Source organism: Podarcis melisellensis (assembly GCF_964234715.1).
Source record: "Podarcis melisellensis genome assembly, chromosome: 3".
Taxonomy (NCBI): Eukaryota; Metazoa; Chordata; class Lepidosauria; order Squamata; family Lacertidae; genus Podarcis; species Podarcis melisellensis.
In genome coordinates, this window is record NC_138530.1 from 46,797,252 (window position 1) to 46,815,997 (window position 18,746).

The 18,746-nt window shown below is 42.2% G+C and overlaps 1 protein-coding gene across 1 annotated transcript; it reads right to left on the bottom strand.

Annotated features, from left to right (window-relative positions):
• Nucleotides 1-5,465: 5,465 nt before the first annotated feature.
• Nucleotides 5,466-14,529, bottom strand: NTPCR (nucleoside-triphosphatase, cancer-related). The gene is given in 6 exon segments (XM_081906960.1): nucleotides 5,466-5,628; nucleotides 7,529-7,738; nucleotides 9,370-9,466; nucleotides 10,164-10,326; nucleotides 14,107-14,206; nucleotides 14,208-14,529. Coding segments are annotated over 6 exon segments (885 nt in total). The 5' UTR covers nucleotides 14,454-14,529; the 3' UTR covers nucleotides 5,466-5,559.
• Between the last annotated feature and the right edge of the window lie 4,217 nt (nucleotides 14,530-18,746).

Below are 18,746 nucleotides of genomic sequence, written 5' to 3' on the forward strand. Positions count from 1 at the left end.
CAAAACTTCTGGCACATCTTTAGTTCAGTTCTGCAGAATTCCTGCAAATAGGTGATTGGAGCCTGGCCTCTGCCAATCCTCACATGCCTGCAGAGCAATCTCTAGCCCTATTTGTTGTACTAATTCCTTAAGAATTGCTTTTACCACACCTGTGTATATGTTTTAGTTCTTTTTTCTCTAGAAGCGAAAGAGCTTGGTGAGTTAGGAAATGTTGCATAATCTCATTTAAGCCTTTGTTTGAAATCTATTCATCACATCCCTGCATCGCAGAAATTTCCGTGTGAATACAAAAATCTTACTCTGCATTGGATCAAATGCAGTCCAGACTAATGTACAGCTTCTGTAAACAAATGCTCCATGATTAATCACAGGGCAGCTGCATTATGAGATGAGCACAAATATTCATGGGCAAAAGCTTTGATGCCTTTCATATGATAATTGCAGCCAACACATGAGCCGCTTTTTTACGGTGTTACAAGGATCACTTTCTTCTGCCAGGCAATTCTGTAATAGTTGGGAGGCAAACCGGAAAATGATACACCTGTCACATATTCTCTCCGATTTTAAACTATTTGTGCAAACTCACATTGTGTTTGCTTCTCATTTTCCTGGAATGAATTCAAGTCGTCTTTCATTCCCAGATGCACAGCTGTCCCATGTTGATTTTGAGGGCATTGTTTACAAAAGTCACAAGCTGAAAATCACACGGGAAGGGGGTGGAGTTGCTGAAAGGATTTTAAGGTGACGGCTGCACCAAACCCATTTTGTCAAAATCTGCATTGTTTAGCTCTGCACTGCTCCAGTACTAATCTTTACACCTTTCCTATGCCTATGTGTTTTGCATCCCCATACAGTGGTACCTCGGGTTAAGAACTTAATTCGTTCTGGAGGTCCATTCTTAACCCGAAACTGTTCTTAACCTGAGGTACCACTTTAGCTAATGGGGCCTCCCACTGCCACTGCACGATTTCTGTTGTCATCCTGAGGTAAAGTTCTTAACCCGAGGTACTATTTCTGGGTTAGAGGAGTCTGTAACCTGAAGCGTCTGTAACCTGTAACCCGAGGTACCACTGTAATTGCAAACATGGGTTTCCTCCTTATATATATCAATCACCTCTCAGCCAATTCACTTAAGGCAGTTATTGGTAGAATGGCTTCCAGTATAATAGACATGATAACTGGCTGCCCATATGCTAGGTTCTTATATTCATTTACAAGGCTATTGACAACTTGGGTCCAGGATACCTCAAGCACCACCTGATACCTTATATCCCTGCTAAATCACTAAGGTCTTGGGGGGGGGTCACCGTTAGTGTTCCTCCCCTGACTCAGGTGCATAGCTCATCCACCAGAAGCCATGCATTCAATAACATGGGCCTGATTTAATGGAACTCCCAGGTGAGGTCAAACAGTTAAAGAGGAGAAATCATGGTGGGGAGCCCATGGCACAGGCATTTTGGTTTCATTTCTTTAAAATTGTTTTCTACTGCTTGGTGTTAATCTTTATTTTTTCCCCTTTCTGTGGTTGCTCTGCTTAGGAGGCAAGTCTTTTTAAAAGAAACCCTCTCATTACTGAATCTCCTTTAAAACCTCTGCTTTTTAAACTTGTTATTGCCAGTTCTCCAGACTGTATTCCATCTGATATTCTTTTAAATGTGTTGTGGGAGTGGGGATTATTGGTTTGCTTTTGTTCTTATTTGTATTCTGTACTCTGTCTTTTTTATATAGAACTTTTTTGTTGTGAACCAGCCTGAGATCTACAGATGAAGGATGGTATCCAAATGTAATAAATTATTATTATTATTATTCCACAGCCAGAACCAGCTTGAGGGAGGGTAGTTTTCACAGCAGAAACCACTCAGAAGTCAGTCTCACGATACTGAACGTCAAGCCATAGCACAGCAAGTCACTACTAATGCTGGCCAGATCAATTTTCTTTTTTTTTTAATAAATATTTATTAAGGTTTTTAAAAAAGAGAATACAATAATAATAAACATTATTGCTTTGTTTTAACAAAATTTCATAATATTCTTGAGCTTCCTCACGTCTCCCGCTCCCATTTACATCTTTAATAATTTTTGTCAAGCAAATTATCATCTTATTTCCAAATCTATAACCACATGCTTAAATATCAATTCTTAATCTATTTTAATGATGGCCAATTATTTATAACCAAGCATCCTTCTTAGCATTCCACTAAATCGCAATATTTCTGCAGGTAGGTCTTGAATTTCTTCCAATCTTCTTTGGCCAGATCAATTTTCAATTTATTGTGTTAGTGCAAGATGTTTTCACTCTGCTTGTACTGGTGAAATAACTTGAGACTCCATTGCACCCAGCAGGTGTTCCTTCACTTGGTAAACAGCTGCTTTAATGGCTCTCGTCACCCCTCATTCCACACACAGATGTGCTGCTTCTATGTGAACAGAAGCCGGTGTAGAAAAAAGCCAGAGATAACTTCATCCATTCTTGGTTCTTTATAGAGGCTCTGAGAACACTATAAGTGAACTGTGAAGGTTAGTCTTCCCATTGTTTAGATGGAGAACTGAGGCAGACAGAAAACACTTTCTGTAAAATCACTGAGTGGTCATTGTTGATGTGTAGCCATTCCTGGCCAATTTCTGCTTCTCTTTTCTTTCTGAAGCAGGTAAAATGCAACATCCAGGCATGAAAGTAGAGGAGCTGAGGAAAGCTGTGTTCAGTGGGCTTCTGCTTCAACAGTCAGAATTCTTAAAAAATGGAATTGTTGTTTCCCTCCTCCTAGGTCCTTAATGAAATAGCGCTGTTTGCATTTCCACCACTGAATCTCTCTAAAAATCTTGTGTTACTGCCTTTGAACTTCTGCAAACGTTACAAAATTCTTTCTTCGGAAATCCTGAGTGCAAAATAAATACATAATAGACCCAACACAAGTTGAACAAAACAGCCTTTGTTACTCCATCTGGATACTTTTACTTGGCTCGAATTGCTACAAACATACGTGCTGAATGGCCTTGATGCATAGGCCCGTGGAGAAGATCAAGCACAAATTATGCTCTTCCTGTTATACCAATTAAAATCCACAGGTGCAACACAACTTTAATCAGAGCTCTGCAGATACACCATGTGCCGTGGAGACCAGACTCATGAATTATTTGCTGTAGGGCTGCTTCTTGTATCATAGTGCTCTTGGACCTTCCAAAAGCAGATAATGTACTATTGTCAACATAAGGTCTCATGAAACAAAAACAGAGTGGGAAACTTGCTCATTAAGGCTACCCACAAACCACTGGGTTCATTCTCCTAATCCAGTTTCTTCCTTTATTGATACACGTTTCAAATAGTCACGCTGCATTCGTGGGATACTGATGTCTTAAAATGATATCTGTATGACGCGCAGAACACCTGCAATAGCAAGAAATGACTCTCAAGGGAATTGGGACACACATTGCAAGGAAAGGAGAAAAAACCTTGTCAGTTCTTTCGTGATGCCAAATATAATGAACAGAGATATCGTCTATGAAACAGGGCTGCCAGTTTCCCACTTCCAGCTCACTCTCAATATTAAGTGGTGAGAAAATTGAGTGAGGTCATAATATTGCAGGAGTCCAGTAGCAGACTGCAGTTATAATTAGCCTTTACCACAAGTATATGGGGCAGGGGAGACTCGTTCATTACTGTCAAGTCCATGGGCAGACTTCTAAGCACCTTCAATAAGGTAGAGCTGGTAGCAGGATAGTCCTATGGGGAAAACGTGCACCCACTGGCTTTTTGCTATTGTAGACAGATTCTAACCTGGTATCCATATAAATGGCTTTGAAGACACTGCAGGTTTCCATATTGTGTTAACCAAGGGATGTATTGATTCAGTATTTGTTACACTTCACACATGCAGGGCAGAGGAAGAAAAGGGCTAAATCCCTTTACAAATTTTGCTATAGCCAAGGAACACCACACAATGCATGAAAACAAATGTGCACCTGGCTGGGAATTTAGCTTTCATGACATGCAGAACTGATTAAGTGGTAAACACTTTTCCTGAACACCATTCATAGGTCTTGTGGGACACAAGCTGTGCCACAGTAATTTATACAGGTAGTTCCTTTATTAACGAAACGGTGCTAAACGAAACAAAAATGGTTAAGCATTAGTGGACACTAATTGTTTAACTAGCACCACCAGAAGTCAAGCTGAGTTATAGAAAAAGGTTGGCTTACATGAGAAATATTATAGTTTAATGAATGAAATACCTACCAGAGATTTGGAAACTGAAGAGCTACCAAGCAAACGACTGAAAAACTTGGCAGAATCCTGATCAAATATCACATCAGCGGAATAAAGTTAGGCTTGTTTTTTTTAACCCCAAAAGAACACTAGAAAGATGAATAGGAGTATCCCTTGGATCCCATATCATATTTTTCTTCTTCACTTACACTGAGAGATAAGTCGAGCTGATATATCTGTGTTTCTTAACTGATTTGCCTAAAGAGCATTCCATGTGCAATTCAGGTATGTGCCTACAGGGCATGGGTAGAAACAGGATACAAACTGTTTGCAAGGATTTATATCAAGAGAAATTTCTCCAATTCCATCAGGATACTACAGCTGAAAACATCTGAACCTATTTCTACTAATTTTGATGTGGGATTGTGTCAAATTGGTTCACTACTCATGTAGACCAAAGTTAGGTACAACTCAATTCAGAGTCTGGCCTCCCATCCGTATTGCAAAGCTAATAATCCAACAGCTTTACTTTCAGGTCTTAAGGTCAATTTGCTGGCTCTTATTTTAACTGCAAATGAACCAAGTCTGATTTGAAAATCAATGGCAGGCCACAAATGTGAAACATCACAATTCACACCTGCATATTCAAAGACAATAGAGTTTCAAAGATGGAGGTTGCCCCACCTACTCTCAGTAGCCAGAAACATCATAGCCAGACACTGGAGGGACCTGTCAGGAATAAACATGGAACACTGGTATCAAGTAATATGGGAAACAACCTTACTAGAAAAACTAACCAATAGACTGAAACCGACATGGAGACAAATAGACGAGGACGCCTTCATTCTGGTATGGCTCCCCTTTATCACATAAACAGCCCAACAAGACAACAACATGAACCCCCTGACAGCATACGATTCAAAATGGCTAACTTAACCAAACAACCCTCTCCCCCCCCCCCACAAACAAATCCCACTGCAGTCAACCAAAGACAATCAACCACACCCTAGGCCACACCAACCTCTCTCACTACCAATAAACATAACAAGAAAATAAAAAGAGAACCTACCCAAGTGACGCTGACACAAAAACCCCACACATACACTAAGTAAATGAACATAAGCTTTACCATTCCACCCCCTTCTCCCGTTACCCCCTCTTTTCTTCCCAACCCTAAACTGCATATAACACCTATGTCTGACGACAAATGCAACTGATCTGCAGAAAACGCAACCTGAAGAAAGAGGCAATACACGTGCTATTGTAAACGAGGAAAATCTTTAATAAACATTATTTTGAAAAAGAAAAAGATGGAGGTTGCACTGGGATGGAAAGAACACATAAAATGGTGTGCATCATTTTAGGCAGCTCTGCACAGCTGCCACAATATCTTGCAAAATGCTGTCTCTATTCTCCTTTGTAATCTAGAATCAGGAAAAAAAATGGATTAGTTAACGTTGCTGGCCATTTATTGTGACCAGTGTTAGAAACTGAGATATGAAAGCTAGGAGCTAAATGGCACCTTAAACCTAGGTTATGGGCACATCAGGGGAATGTCTAGGTGTGCTTTTTAATAGCAAGAATACAAAGCTGAAAATGAATGAACTGCAGCTAAAATATTATGTTCATTTTTCACATTGTCTAGTCCTTTCCCTGCCCACCCCCCCTAATATTCTTAAGAGGGTCTCTTCTCCAGTCTTCAGAGAGTAGCTGGAAGTAGAGAGGCAGAAAAAGGTTTTCCTTTCCTTCCACTCTGCAATTTTAATCTGAAATCTTAGGTGCAGTACAGCGCCCAGAGTTCAGAAACTGCTCACGCTAATGAAATTCCCTGTCGCAAAAGCCGCATAGGACAGGCATAGGCAAACTCAGCCCTCCAGATTTTTTGGGACTACAACTCCCATCATCCCTAGCTAACAGGACCAGTGGTCAGGGATTGTGGGAATTGTAGTCCCAAAACATCTGGAGGGCCGAGTTTTCCTATGCCTGGCATAGAACAATGGGAGTTTCAAACACTGATTTTGACAGTTGTCAATATGGAAGGCTGAGGAAGTGGATAATAATTTCTTCACTGTAATTCCCCCATGGGAGAAATTTTCTTTCTGGCCCCAAGGTATCCACCTCCAAATTACCCGATTTGTATGTTAACTGCTTTACAGCAATCAGGTTCAATAGACTGCATGTGCTGCTGCAGATGTGAAAATATGCAACCAGGTGCAGTGGGTGTCGATGGCATATTACCAAACTAGCAAAGAGAGGCAAGACGTGTAAATTATGAATGAGTGAACTATATATGCCATGTTTGCAGAGAAAAAGAGGGCCCTGGAAAGGATAGGAGGCACAACAATCCTCCTTCCAGAGGGCTGAAAGCTTTTATAGGCAAAACACTACGAGCATCCCAAGCATGCATGACCTAAATTAGCAAGAGCTATATTGGACAATTTAAAGTGGGGGGGAAACCAAAGACGTTTGGGCAAAGATCAACTTGCAGAATCAATCTGGGGATGGAGCTGCTGATGAGTTAGGGGGGGGGGAAAGTGGAACTATAAATCCATATTCTTAGAAGATTCTATCAAACTAAATTGACACAAATGAATCAAGAACATCTTGGGCATTTGCCTGCATTGATTTTGTGTCTGGTACTTCTGGTTTCGTGAGGTGCAATCTAAAGAGGCCTTGACATGTTGTTACCAGGTGCCAGAAACAAACATGAGGAAGAGCTATTATGCAGGGAGACGAATTAAAAGGTCTTCCGACACAAACAAGCAACAAGAGAGCAATGTGGTGGAAAGCGGTAGGCTTTGTGGACACTTCTGATGCTATTGCTGGTCCCAAGGAATCTGAAATGTTTTCCTACCTCTAGTGGCAAGCAAAAAAGAAAAAGTGTGCTGCATTTGTTTTAAGGTCTTCCCTTAAAATATCTAATGGACTGAGGGGCTTTCAAAAGGGCAAGAACTCAAGTTAATTGACCAGGCTAGGCCCCTGGTGCACCCATGAACAGAGGTCTCTGTAGCCAGCCACTTTCATTAGCTGAACGCCATAGCTAAGGTTTACATATGACTATAACCGAGTGCATGAGGACACACCATCCTGTTGGCAGAGGACATGCTTAGCCCACAGAAGATCCCAAGATCAATCCCCATCATCTCTAGTGACAAAGATGGAACTATGAGCCCCTCACAAGCAGGAAGCCTATTCCTCCAAAGGACATGCAATCCTGTCCAGAACACAAACCAAGTGGTGGTAAGAGCTGATTGCTAAAACTGGGCTAGACTACACAATGGGCAAAAGATGAAAACTTGCTCAGTGGACCTTCAGCCTACTTACATTGAAGACCTTCACTTCCTTTCTACTTCTGATCTCCTCCACAAGCCCCAAGGGCTTTCCTTTAGGCACTGGGATTGTTCCAAGAATCACAGTTCCTGATTCAGTCAGAATTTGACGGACAGCTTGAATAAAGGACTGGCTGAAGAGCTCCATTTTACCGATCTCGTCAATTATGCAGACCTTTTTCGCTGTGCTACTGGCAAGATCAGGCTATAAGGAAAATATAGGTATCTGATTGAAGCCACCAGTAAGAAAATTTAGTAGATTAAGTCAATATGTCAATCATTCATTCAATTTATTACTGTCAATAGGCCAGAAATAAAATTAAAACATACACAGTACATCAGAATCTTAGAGCAAAACATATTCAGAAGTGCGACATAATAACCTTTGCTTGGCCCCTAGAAATAGTCCTTCCAGATTCAGATGGCGAGTTATTCTCTTGTTTTCACTGCTACTGATAGAAATTTAGTCACTATCAGGGATATCCTCAGGATTTTATCTTCCATTAAATATTAAACGTTAAACTGATCTGACCTCCCTGGTAATTTGGTCAGTAAAGGGCCAACTGTATGCTTCCAAATTCCAGCATAAAAATTACAGAACAAAAGGATGTGTTCTATAGATTCTACCTCATGTGTGTTACAGGGGCAGACTCTTGGGGCTTTTACTTCTGAGGGAAAAAGTTGTGTAGCTGCAATGCATCGTTATAACAGGGCAATTCTATGAGTGCTTCCTTGGAAGTAAGTAATACTGAGTTCAAAGGGCCTTACTCCCAGGTTAAATGCGTACTGGACTGCAGCTTAAGATTCAAGTCATACAACAAGGAACCCAGCAGGTTGCTCAGATCACCTATTTCTTTAACAAGCTATAGTTTTACATTACTTCGCCATGCCTTTTGGTTCCTGTGTGTCCTTCTTTATTTGCCTGCCCACCTGGTGCTCCCCATCCCCCCCCCAAAAAATCATTTTTTAAAATTATTGTTATGTTGGTCTGACTACATATATGGTCCTGCACCTACTGAAATAACAGTTGACAGAAACTAGCTAAAGGGGTGTTATTTCACCCTCTGGGGTTCATTGTACTGTCCAAGCCACTTATTACCCTGCTGCTAAATACTCTATGATGCTTTTTAAAAGAAAAGGAAAATGACAAGAAATGCCTTTGTACTTTCCTAAAATGAGGCATATCTGTATTAAACGCTTTGTGTTTGGATAAGCTCTGCAGGATAAACGAGTTATGGTAGAGCATATAGTTTGTCAGCATCGTTCCTGGAGAATTTTCAGGACACTAAATGTTTTCTAATTTGTTTAGTGATCACATCGCTGATTTATCTTGGAATTGCATTTATCAATCCTAAATGGTGCTGAATAAGAACAGTTATACAGTCACCCACACAGCTGCAAATTTCTCCAGTGGCATTTTAGCTTCCCACTAGTCCTATAAGCCATGTGTTGAGAATCATTTGTTCCTTTTTGCAACTGAACAGAAATCTGAACCTGTAAACCAAATGTGAGAACTGGGAGGAAGGGGACTCCAAACACTGTGTGTCCACTCTTACACTGCACACCAGAACTCTGGGTAACACACCATCTTCCATGGAGTGCAAGAGGATGGGGTGGGGAGAGACAGACAGACAGACATGTAGGAAGCTGTGGGTGCAGAGGGACAGGAGGATGGTGGGAGCTGGGGGAACTCATAAATGGAGCTGACAATGGAAAGGGGTGCTGGATCTAAGCTCTACCAAGATAGAAGAGTACAAGACATTTCACTATAAACTCCTCATCATGTTTTATTCATTTATTCATATTGTTCTCCAGAAATTCCAAAATATTACTCACATTTCTCAACAAAGGAAGAGCCAACTGTTCAAATGACATTAGATCCACTACATACTGGCCAACACGGTATTCACGCCTTGCTGTGGAAGGACCAGAGCTGAAGGAAGGAAGAAAATACCCAACACAGTGAACAATAAAGCATTCTAGAACCCTGTTCCTTAGCAGATAACCCTCAGACTATGTGAAGCATGTCAAAATTTTCACATGCCCTTGCAGTGCCCCTCTTTAGTCACATTAGAATGTCCTCCCACCTTTCTTTATGGTTGCCAATATTGCAATCCTGGTTGCCAATATTGCAATCCTGGTGGGATATATGCACAATATTACAATGAAACACATCAACTGGAACCAGAAAGTGACAGCTACTAAGAACAGAATTCTACAAAAACTGGTAACTGCCCTGCGGTGATATAAAAAAGGCGTAGGATTGGCTCAACACCCAGATAATTGTTCCAGAAACTTGCTGTAAATTTTAACTGGGAGTACAGTTGCTCGTCATTTGCACTGCACATCATTCTGGTGGACCCTGGCTATCCCTGTGCCTGTTGCCTCTCATTTATTGCATGCCCTGATACTTTGCTTGGTTTCTGTAACAAGAGTTTTGTGCTGTTTAGCAGCAACAAGTCAACACTAAAGATCAGCACAGCGACTTCACAATCTTATTCACCACTTCAACGGTTCATCTGATTCCAGCTACCCTTGAATGAGCAGCACAGGAGCTTCAAAGGGCAGTTGTGCATTCTAGAAAGGCGTTCCCAGATTAGGTGTCAGAATGTGAATTTCAAACGTCATACCCAACTCTAGACAAAATTCCTCTTCTTCCACTCAGAGTGACAACATCAAATCCTATTCTCCTGCCACCTTCTCTCACTTCTTCTGTATAAAATCCATCAATAGGGATACCGGATGATTTTAAAACTTCAGTGACTTTTTGGATCAGCGTTGTTTTCCCAATTCCTATAACAAGAAGAGTGTTTTTAAAGCCTTGTTTTCAGTATAATGGATGTGCAACAAAACAAATACACATATGTATTTCTGGACTCTTTTGGCTCCTTCCTCCTAACTGAAGCACACATTGCCCTTGCAATGGATGCTTCATCCAAATTAGCCTCCAGTTGTGGCAGCCTGCACTGCAAGTTATGCTGAGAAGAATTCACCATGCACATCACAGTCATCATTATTGTAAGTCTTTGTGCCCCTTATCATGGCAAAAATATGAGATGGAAACATGAAGACAAGACCCAAGACATGGGTCTGGTCTACCGGGCACATGATCCTACACACTGTGATCAGATTGTTCCCCATTTGTTTCAGGGGGAGAATGGTCAAGGCTGTGCCGTTTGCATTTTGGAGCTCCCAGACAAGTAACACATTAGGTCATTGCATATATATCCATTGTCTTTTTTTGGATAAATTCCCAAGTGTCAGTTTTTAAGAGAGAGGGACAGTCTAAAAAAATGGAAGAGCATCTGCTTAGGTATTTTGTAGCCCACTCTATTACAAATATCCCCAGTGACAAATATCCCCAGAAGTGATAAATGAGGGCCATCATCTCAATTTCTGCATCTTCTAGAATGCTACACGATAAAAGAGTTTTGCTTATTAATGTAACATCCACCCACCCCAAGCTCTATTGCCGTCATCTTGTATAATCATATTAACATCCACTGATAAATGACTGTTTCCTTGGCTCATAATTTAAATTTTCAGGAATCCAATTTACTCCAATAAAAGAGGAGGACAGTGATAATTGTATATTATTTATAGCTGATGTACTAAATCATTTTTTTAATAATTAAGTCACACAAACTAAATGTTAATGGGAAGAACGGGTGCTTGCACTTTAACTGATGGGCAGATAGGGTTTCAAAAACCTGCAAGGATCAAAAATGTGGCATGAGTTATAAGGAAAGAAAAAGAAATTAACCTTAATAAAGATAGCAATATGCGAGATCTGTAAAATATTTAAATGTGTTTTGTCAGATAAATCCAATTCCATATTTCTTCTGTAAATTACAAACAACTGTGTGTTTTCATGGAGTAACAGAATAGATACTGCAACACAATACTATGCATACTTATTCAGAAGTAGACCACACTCTGTGTGCACAGTGCTGCAGTCTTGAGTGGAAAACGTTTAAATGCTAAGGTTTGATATTATCATTATTGTACAGTGGTACCTCAGTTTACGAACTGAATCCGTTCTGGAAGTCCATCTTAAACCAAAGCCATTCTTAAACCGAGGTGCTCTTTCCCTAATGAGGCCTCCCACTGCCAGTGCCCTTCCACCATTCATAGACCGAGGTAAAGTTCACTAACAGGAACACTACTTCCGGTTTTGCAGAGTTTGTATACCGAATAGTTCGTAAACAGGGCTTAAACCGAGGTACCACTATATTATTTACAGAGAAAAGGACATACCTATTTGCAACCTACAATACTAAGACAACAGAAGCCTGGTTTAATTCAAACACTATACTATTGGGGGGAGTGTCTTTCTGGAATACTTTTCGGTAGACATATTTGGATCTGGAACAAAAGAGATAATGGGGCTCAGAAGCAATGTGGAAAGTGAAGGCGGAATTCCAAATATCTGAAGTAATCAGGCAATTTTCTTAGCAGCAGGTGTCTAGTAAAGATGATAAAATGAGTTATGTGCTGTTATATAGATAAATATTACTGGAGAGAAGAGTCTCTCACAAACAGTGCAAAAGACTTCCTTTATTTAGTACTGGCATTTAAAGCAGAACAGGCTTACAACCAATCCTAACCATGCCTTCTACACTGGGGGCTAAATTATGACAGACTGCAATCCTGCGCCTGCTTCCCTGGGAGTAAACTTCGCTGAATGCAGTAGCACTCACTTCTGAATAAGCATGCATAGTATTGCACTGTTGTTGTTTAGTCGTTTAGTCGTGTCCGACTCTTCGTGACCCCATGGACAGAGCACGCCAGGCACTCCTGTCTTCCACTGCCTCCCGCAGTTTGGTCAGACTCATGTTTGTAGCTTCAAGAACACCGTCCAACCATCTTGTCCTCTGTTGTCCCCTTCTCCTTGTGCCCTCCATCTTTCCCAGCATCAGGGTCTTTGCCAGGGAGTCTTCTCTTCTCATGAGGTGGCCAAAGTATTGGAGCTTCAGCTTCAGGACCTGTCCTTCCAGTGAGCACTCAGGGCTGATTTCCTTAAGAATGGATGCGTTTGATCTTCTTGCAGTCCATGGGACTCTCAAGAGTCTTCTCCAGCACCATAATTCAAAAGCATCAATTCTTCAGCGATCAGCCTTCTTTATGGTCCAGCTCTCACTTCCATACATCACTACTGGGAAAACCATGGCTTTAACTATACGGACCTTTGTTGGTAAGGTGATGTCTCTACTTTTTAAGATGCTGTCTAGGTTTGTCATTGCTTTTCTCCCAAGGAGCAGGCGTCTTTTAATTTCGTGGCTGCTGTCACCATCTGCAGTGATCATGGAGCCCAAGAAAGTAAAATCTCTCACTTCCTCCATTTCTTCCCCTTCTATTTGCCAGGAGGTGATGGGCCCAGTGGCCATGATCTTCGTTTTTTTGATGTTGAGCTTCAGACCATATTTTGCGCTCTCCTCTTTCACCCTCATTAAAAGGTTCTTTAATTCCTCCTCACTTTCTGCCATCAAGGTTGTGTCATCTGCATATCTGAGGTTGTTGATATTTCTTCCGGCGATCTTAATTCCGGCTTGGGATTCATCCAGCCCAGCCTTTCGCATGATGAATTCTGCATATAAGTTAAATAAGCAGGGAGACAATATACAGTCTTGCCGTACTCCTTTCCCAATTTTGAACCAATCAGTTGTTCCATATCCAGTTCTAACTGTGGCTTCTTGTCCCACATAGAGATTTCTCAGGAGACAGATGAGGTGATCAGGCACTCCCATTTCTTTAAGAACTTGCCATAGTTTGCTGTGGTCGACACAGTCAAAGTATTGCACTACAAGGCTGTAATTCTATATGTAGGTACTTCACAACAACCCCACTGAACTCAACAAGGTTTATTTCAGAGTGTAAATAATTGCAGGTTTATAGTCCAAGCAGGGCAGACAACCTGAAGCCTGGGGACCAAGCATCTTGAACCTTCCTCTGGCTTCCAGGACAGAGACGGATGCACAAGCGCCAGTGTAGACTTTAGCCTGGTGTGCAAAACTGAAATCTGGATTCATTGCTCTGTCCACTTTGGCCCCTGGCATGTACCCCCCTCCCAAAGAAAGGTCGTCCAGAAGGGAGTGAAGCCTTCTGCTTGAAAAGGGTTCCCCGCCCCAGCTACACTCTATTACCACTCAGATTTTATTTTCTTGTAAATTTCACCGGGTTCCATGGGGCTTCTTGCCAAGTGAAGTGGGTGCACCTAGGATTGCAGCCTGCGCGCTTAAACGCAAACCTTTCCAATTTAAAAAGGTTTCGGGATAGAAACCACACCGTGCAGGCGACTCAAAACACGCCAGGGAAGGGCGATCGTGGGAATGGGCAGGGGAGCGTGAGGCCCTAAGCACGTTTACTCGGAAGTAAGTTCGCCCCTGGCAGGCAGGAAGGAGCCGAGGCACGGCTCCGCTTTCTGCCCGGGAGGAGGCGGCGGAAGAGGAGGCCTGGGTTCAGCCGAGTTCTGCCTCCGCCTTCCCTTCCTGGAGCCTCGCAGCACCGGGCCGCTGCCCAGGCAGGGCCTCCCGCCCTCCTTCCTTCCTCTCAGCTCCTGCCGAGTTGGGTTACCTGGCGGTCCCGTCAGGAAAACGTGCTTGGCCATGGCGGGGGCCTCCGTCCGGGTAGCGGCGGGGAATCGGCCTGCCGTAGCGGGAGCCCTCGCGCTCCCTTCCTCCCGCCCTCCAGCCGCGCGCTCTCGGCAGCGGGGAAAAGAGCCCGCGGTGCTTCGGCTGCCAGCCTCTCTCTCCCCTTTCTTCGTCTCTGCTGCTTCCAAGTCCGGCAGCTCCGTTGCCCGCTTTGCGATGGACAGCTGCTCGCTCTTTTTCGCAGGCTTGGGCTGCGACGACCCCACGTTCACTTACTCGGGAGTAAGTTCCACCGAACACAGTGGGACCTGCTTCTGAGGAAGCATGCATGGCTTAAAGCGAGTCCCCTCCTGGCCTCTTAAAGTCTATCAGCATTATTATGGCTTAATTTTATTCACTTCTTTATGGCACTTATTTCTCGCTCAAATCATGAACCCCTCTGTCGAAGGTGTCATGGGCGCTGTAACTCCACAGCGGTTTGACTTTACACGGAAGGTGCACGCTTCCATTGTCCCCTGAGACAGGTGGATGCCGACCTGTATTATGTTTTTCTCCAAGAAGCTCAAGGCGGCCTACACGGCTCTTCCCCTCCTCGGTTAATCCGCACAACAAACCTGTGAGGTAGGTTAGGCTGAGAAGCAGAGACCCAGTGAGCCTTGTGTCCAAGTTGGGATCTGAGCCCAGGTTTCCTATTCAGACACTAACCACTATATAACACTGGATCTTTCATGGACATCATCCACTTCATAAAGTGTTAGCCTGAGAAATGGGCATGTACATATATGCATCTGATTAAGCGGACTGTAAGCTTGTAACATAATAAATTTAAGGGACAACTGGGCTCTGATGTTTGCTCTGCAAGAGAGAGAACATGCATGAGAACAACTTGTTTAAGGCAGGAATCACCACATCTGTGTACACACACATCCCCACTTTCCTCTCTGGTGAACAGTTTTTTGCATTGTTTCAAAAGCCTATGTACCCAGAGTTGAGAGAGAGACAAACGGGATGGGTGTACATCATGGGAAGCAAAGCCTCATCACTTTCAGTTTTGTTTGGACACTTGCCTGCCTCTCCCACAAGTAAGCAGCTGCTAGGCTGTGGAGAAGTACTAAGCTGTGAGAATTACCATTTTTTAGGTGATCGCTCCTAAATGGCCCTAGAAATCTGTCATGCTCTGTCCAAACTATTAACTTATTATTTCCTAATGTTCATATCCTGTCTTTCCTCCATCATGGACCCCATGGTGGGGTACACATTCCCAGGTAGTCACTCATCCACACACTGACCAGTTTAAGACCTGATCAGCTTCAACAAGATGGTAGCCTCATGCCTTCAGACCATACCCGGGGAGAGTGGTATTAACCACATTATTTGCATGCAGCTTGTCAGTCCCATACACTGGTGCTCTGTGGAACATAACAGGAGCCCCAGTTCAAATCCTCCCCCTCCTGTTCTGTTGGTATGGCTACTGAGATGCATTCAGCATTTCAAATTAAAAGAAAATCAATTTATGATTCTGAGTCAAAATGGCAGTAAAACAATGGAAACCACATGGGAAATCAGTGGTACAATTGAAGACTGAGCAAGATATAAGGGAAAGATGAAGGACAGGAAGACTGACCTGGGAGCAAAGTCAGTTGTTAACAGATTACCAAACAGAGCAATAACCCCTTCCCATACAATGAATAGCCTTGTACCCTGAGCCAGGGACACAGGGACGTGCAGTTATCTATGGCCAGAAGAGTGGGTCTTTATTGCCTTTGCAAAGTTTAAAAATAAAAATTGCAGCAGCAAATTGGGGTTTGAATCCTGGAAGCATGTGATTTCCACACAACAGAAGCAATTTCTTCAGTAAAAGATCATGTGGATCCTGCACTACAAAGTGCCTACTAATATGTGATTCATTGGTTTGATTAATTGAATTAAAACTTGTAATCAAATAAAAAGGTGCTACCAATTAATCAGGCAACAGATTTATATTATAATTATTGATAATATATAACAACTGCAGATGGGAAACATAATCTCAAAAGAAGCATTTTGGTTTCTGTGTTGCAAACTGGAAGAGGTTATTCTTCTAAGATGACTGATTTACACACGTCCATAATCTAGAAACAAAGACAGTATGCATGCTGTTTTTTCTGTTTTTACTCATGTGTATGGGTTTAATCGACTTAAATCCATACAGTTAATTGACTAACATTGTAGGTGGCAGTCTTAATCATTGCACAAAAGCCTTACCTGTAAAGCCTCTTGATGGTTCCTCGTACCTTCTGTCCACACCAGGAAATGTTTGCTTTTAAAACAAACTTCTAAAATACAACTTTCCCTGGGCTCATTTCTACTTGCTTGAATTTTTCTTTAAAATAAAAAAATTTAAAAATCACCTAATAATCTCACATGGGGGATTTGCTGTGGTGAACCCTGTGGCAGGCATACTTTGCATATGCTCAGAGACATCTCTTTTCCAGCCATCTCTAAGGGGGGGGAAGGGTCTAATAATAAGGTATTAGAAGCAAAATTAGCTACCAAAAAGGCTTTATGTTCCCAACATTGGAAAGCTCCCATTCAAATTAATCAGAGGAAGAACACAACTTCACTCCCCTCCAGACACACTTATCAGATAGTGTAAATCAAATAGCTCTGGACTAGCAAACCTGGTGCTGGAGGAGACTCTTGAGAGTCCCATGGACTGCAAGAAGATCAAACGCATCCATTCTTAAGGAAATCAGCTCACTGTGCTGAGTGCTCACTGGAAGGACGGATCATGAAGCTGAGGCTCCAATACTTTGGCCACCTCATGAGAAGAGAAGACTCCCTGGAAAAGACCCTGATGTTGGGAAAGATGGAGAGCACAAGGAGAAGGGGACGACAGAGGACAAGATGGTTGGACAGTGTTCTCGAAGCTACCAGCTTGAGTTTGACCAAACTGCGGGAGGCAGTAGAAGACAGGAGTGCCTGGCGTGCTCTGGTCCACGGGGTCACGAAGAGTCGGACACGACTAAACAACAAGCAAATCTGGGGCTCATGTTGATAGAACTGATTACAAAGTTTGAGAACAAGACCATCAATCAGCAGATAGACATTTCAGCTCCATATTTTGCTGAAATTTCAGCTTCTAATTTGCCAAAGGGGAATGATGAAAGCTCTGTACATCAGGGCAGCACAACACATTCTAATTGGAGTGGGGGCCTTGGTGGAAATCTACTGTAATTTAGGTAAGGGTATAGATTTGAAATGCAGTGTAGGCTTTTTTCTTCTGCAGGGTAGAATTTGGATTCCAGAGTTCATCCCAGCAAATTATCAAGCAAGGGGAAGTGTATCTCCTACAAGCACACTGTAAAGCCTGAATGAATTTCTAGAGCTTCTGGTTGAATGGGGAAAATCAATTAGCAGCAAGTTTCCAAATCAATGGCTGAGAAAAGAGGTCATTTAACCAACTGCTATTCGCTAGGGGAGGAACTGGAAGGAGAGAATGAGAACAATATTAGGCTGTGACCTGTGCCCTTGCTTGGATTCTGTAGTTTACACTGAAAGAATTGTGATCTTATAAAGCAAAGCCCAGCTTGGGGCTCTAATTCTGTGCTTGAGGGCACCATTTCAGCTTCCAGGAGTGGGAAAACAAGATTTCATTAGGGCAGGGCAGATTTGCAGAAAGGTCACGGTTTGGGTATTTTCAAAATTCAATTGCAAAAAAAATGTATATTTGAAGGGGATTTGTTCTGGCTCTTTATTATTATGAAGTATAATATTATGTTATTATTAAGTATACTATTATGAACTATAGCAATCCTAGCAATAGTGGCCAACTCTTTTTTTATTTTTTAAGGAGCTTGTGCTTTTGATATGCAAACCTTGGTGTATGTAATTTTTTTCTAGCAGTGTTGAACTAATGAATGCATATAGGTTGCTTCAAAGGAATAATGTCTGAAATATGGAAGGGGTGGTGGTGAATTACACACCCTACTGTCTTCTTTTTTTGTTCTCCAGTTAATTTTCTTTGATTTATCTGAAGAATGTTCCATTGCAATATATTCTCCTATCTCTTAACTTGGCGCGCCTACAGACTGCTAGCATTTGACCAAAAGGATTCAAGTGCATACATCTGAAGGCAGCCCTGTTTAGGGAAGTTTTTAATGTTTGATGTTTTATCGTGTTTTTAATACTCTGTTGGGAGCCACCCAGAGTGGCTGGGGAAACCCAGCCAGATGGGCGGGGTCGAAATATTAAATTGTTGTTGTTGTTAGAAAATGTAGGTTTGCACAATTAATGTAGATTAAAGCACTCTGTCACTCTAGCGCAAGAAATGTACTTTTAAAAAGAAACAGACCTTTTGTGGTTAGGGAAGAAATGGGGAATGATGAACAGGAAGATATAAAAATACCCCACAAGCAAATGTGGCTGAGTGCTCAATAAAAACTAGAGATAATCTAATTTAAGGTTACCAGATTTCCCCCCCCCCCAATGAATCCGGGGACACTTTTCAACTTCCTACTAAATAGATGGATTTTGTCAAGGAACTGATTTGTAAATCCGGGGACTGTCCCTGGGAAACGGGGACGTCTGGTAACCTTAATCTAACTTCTGCATAAGCTTTGTGCGAGCAAATCAAGATGAATA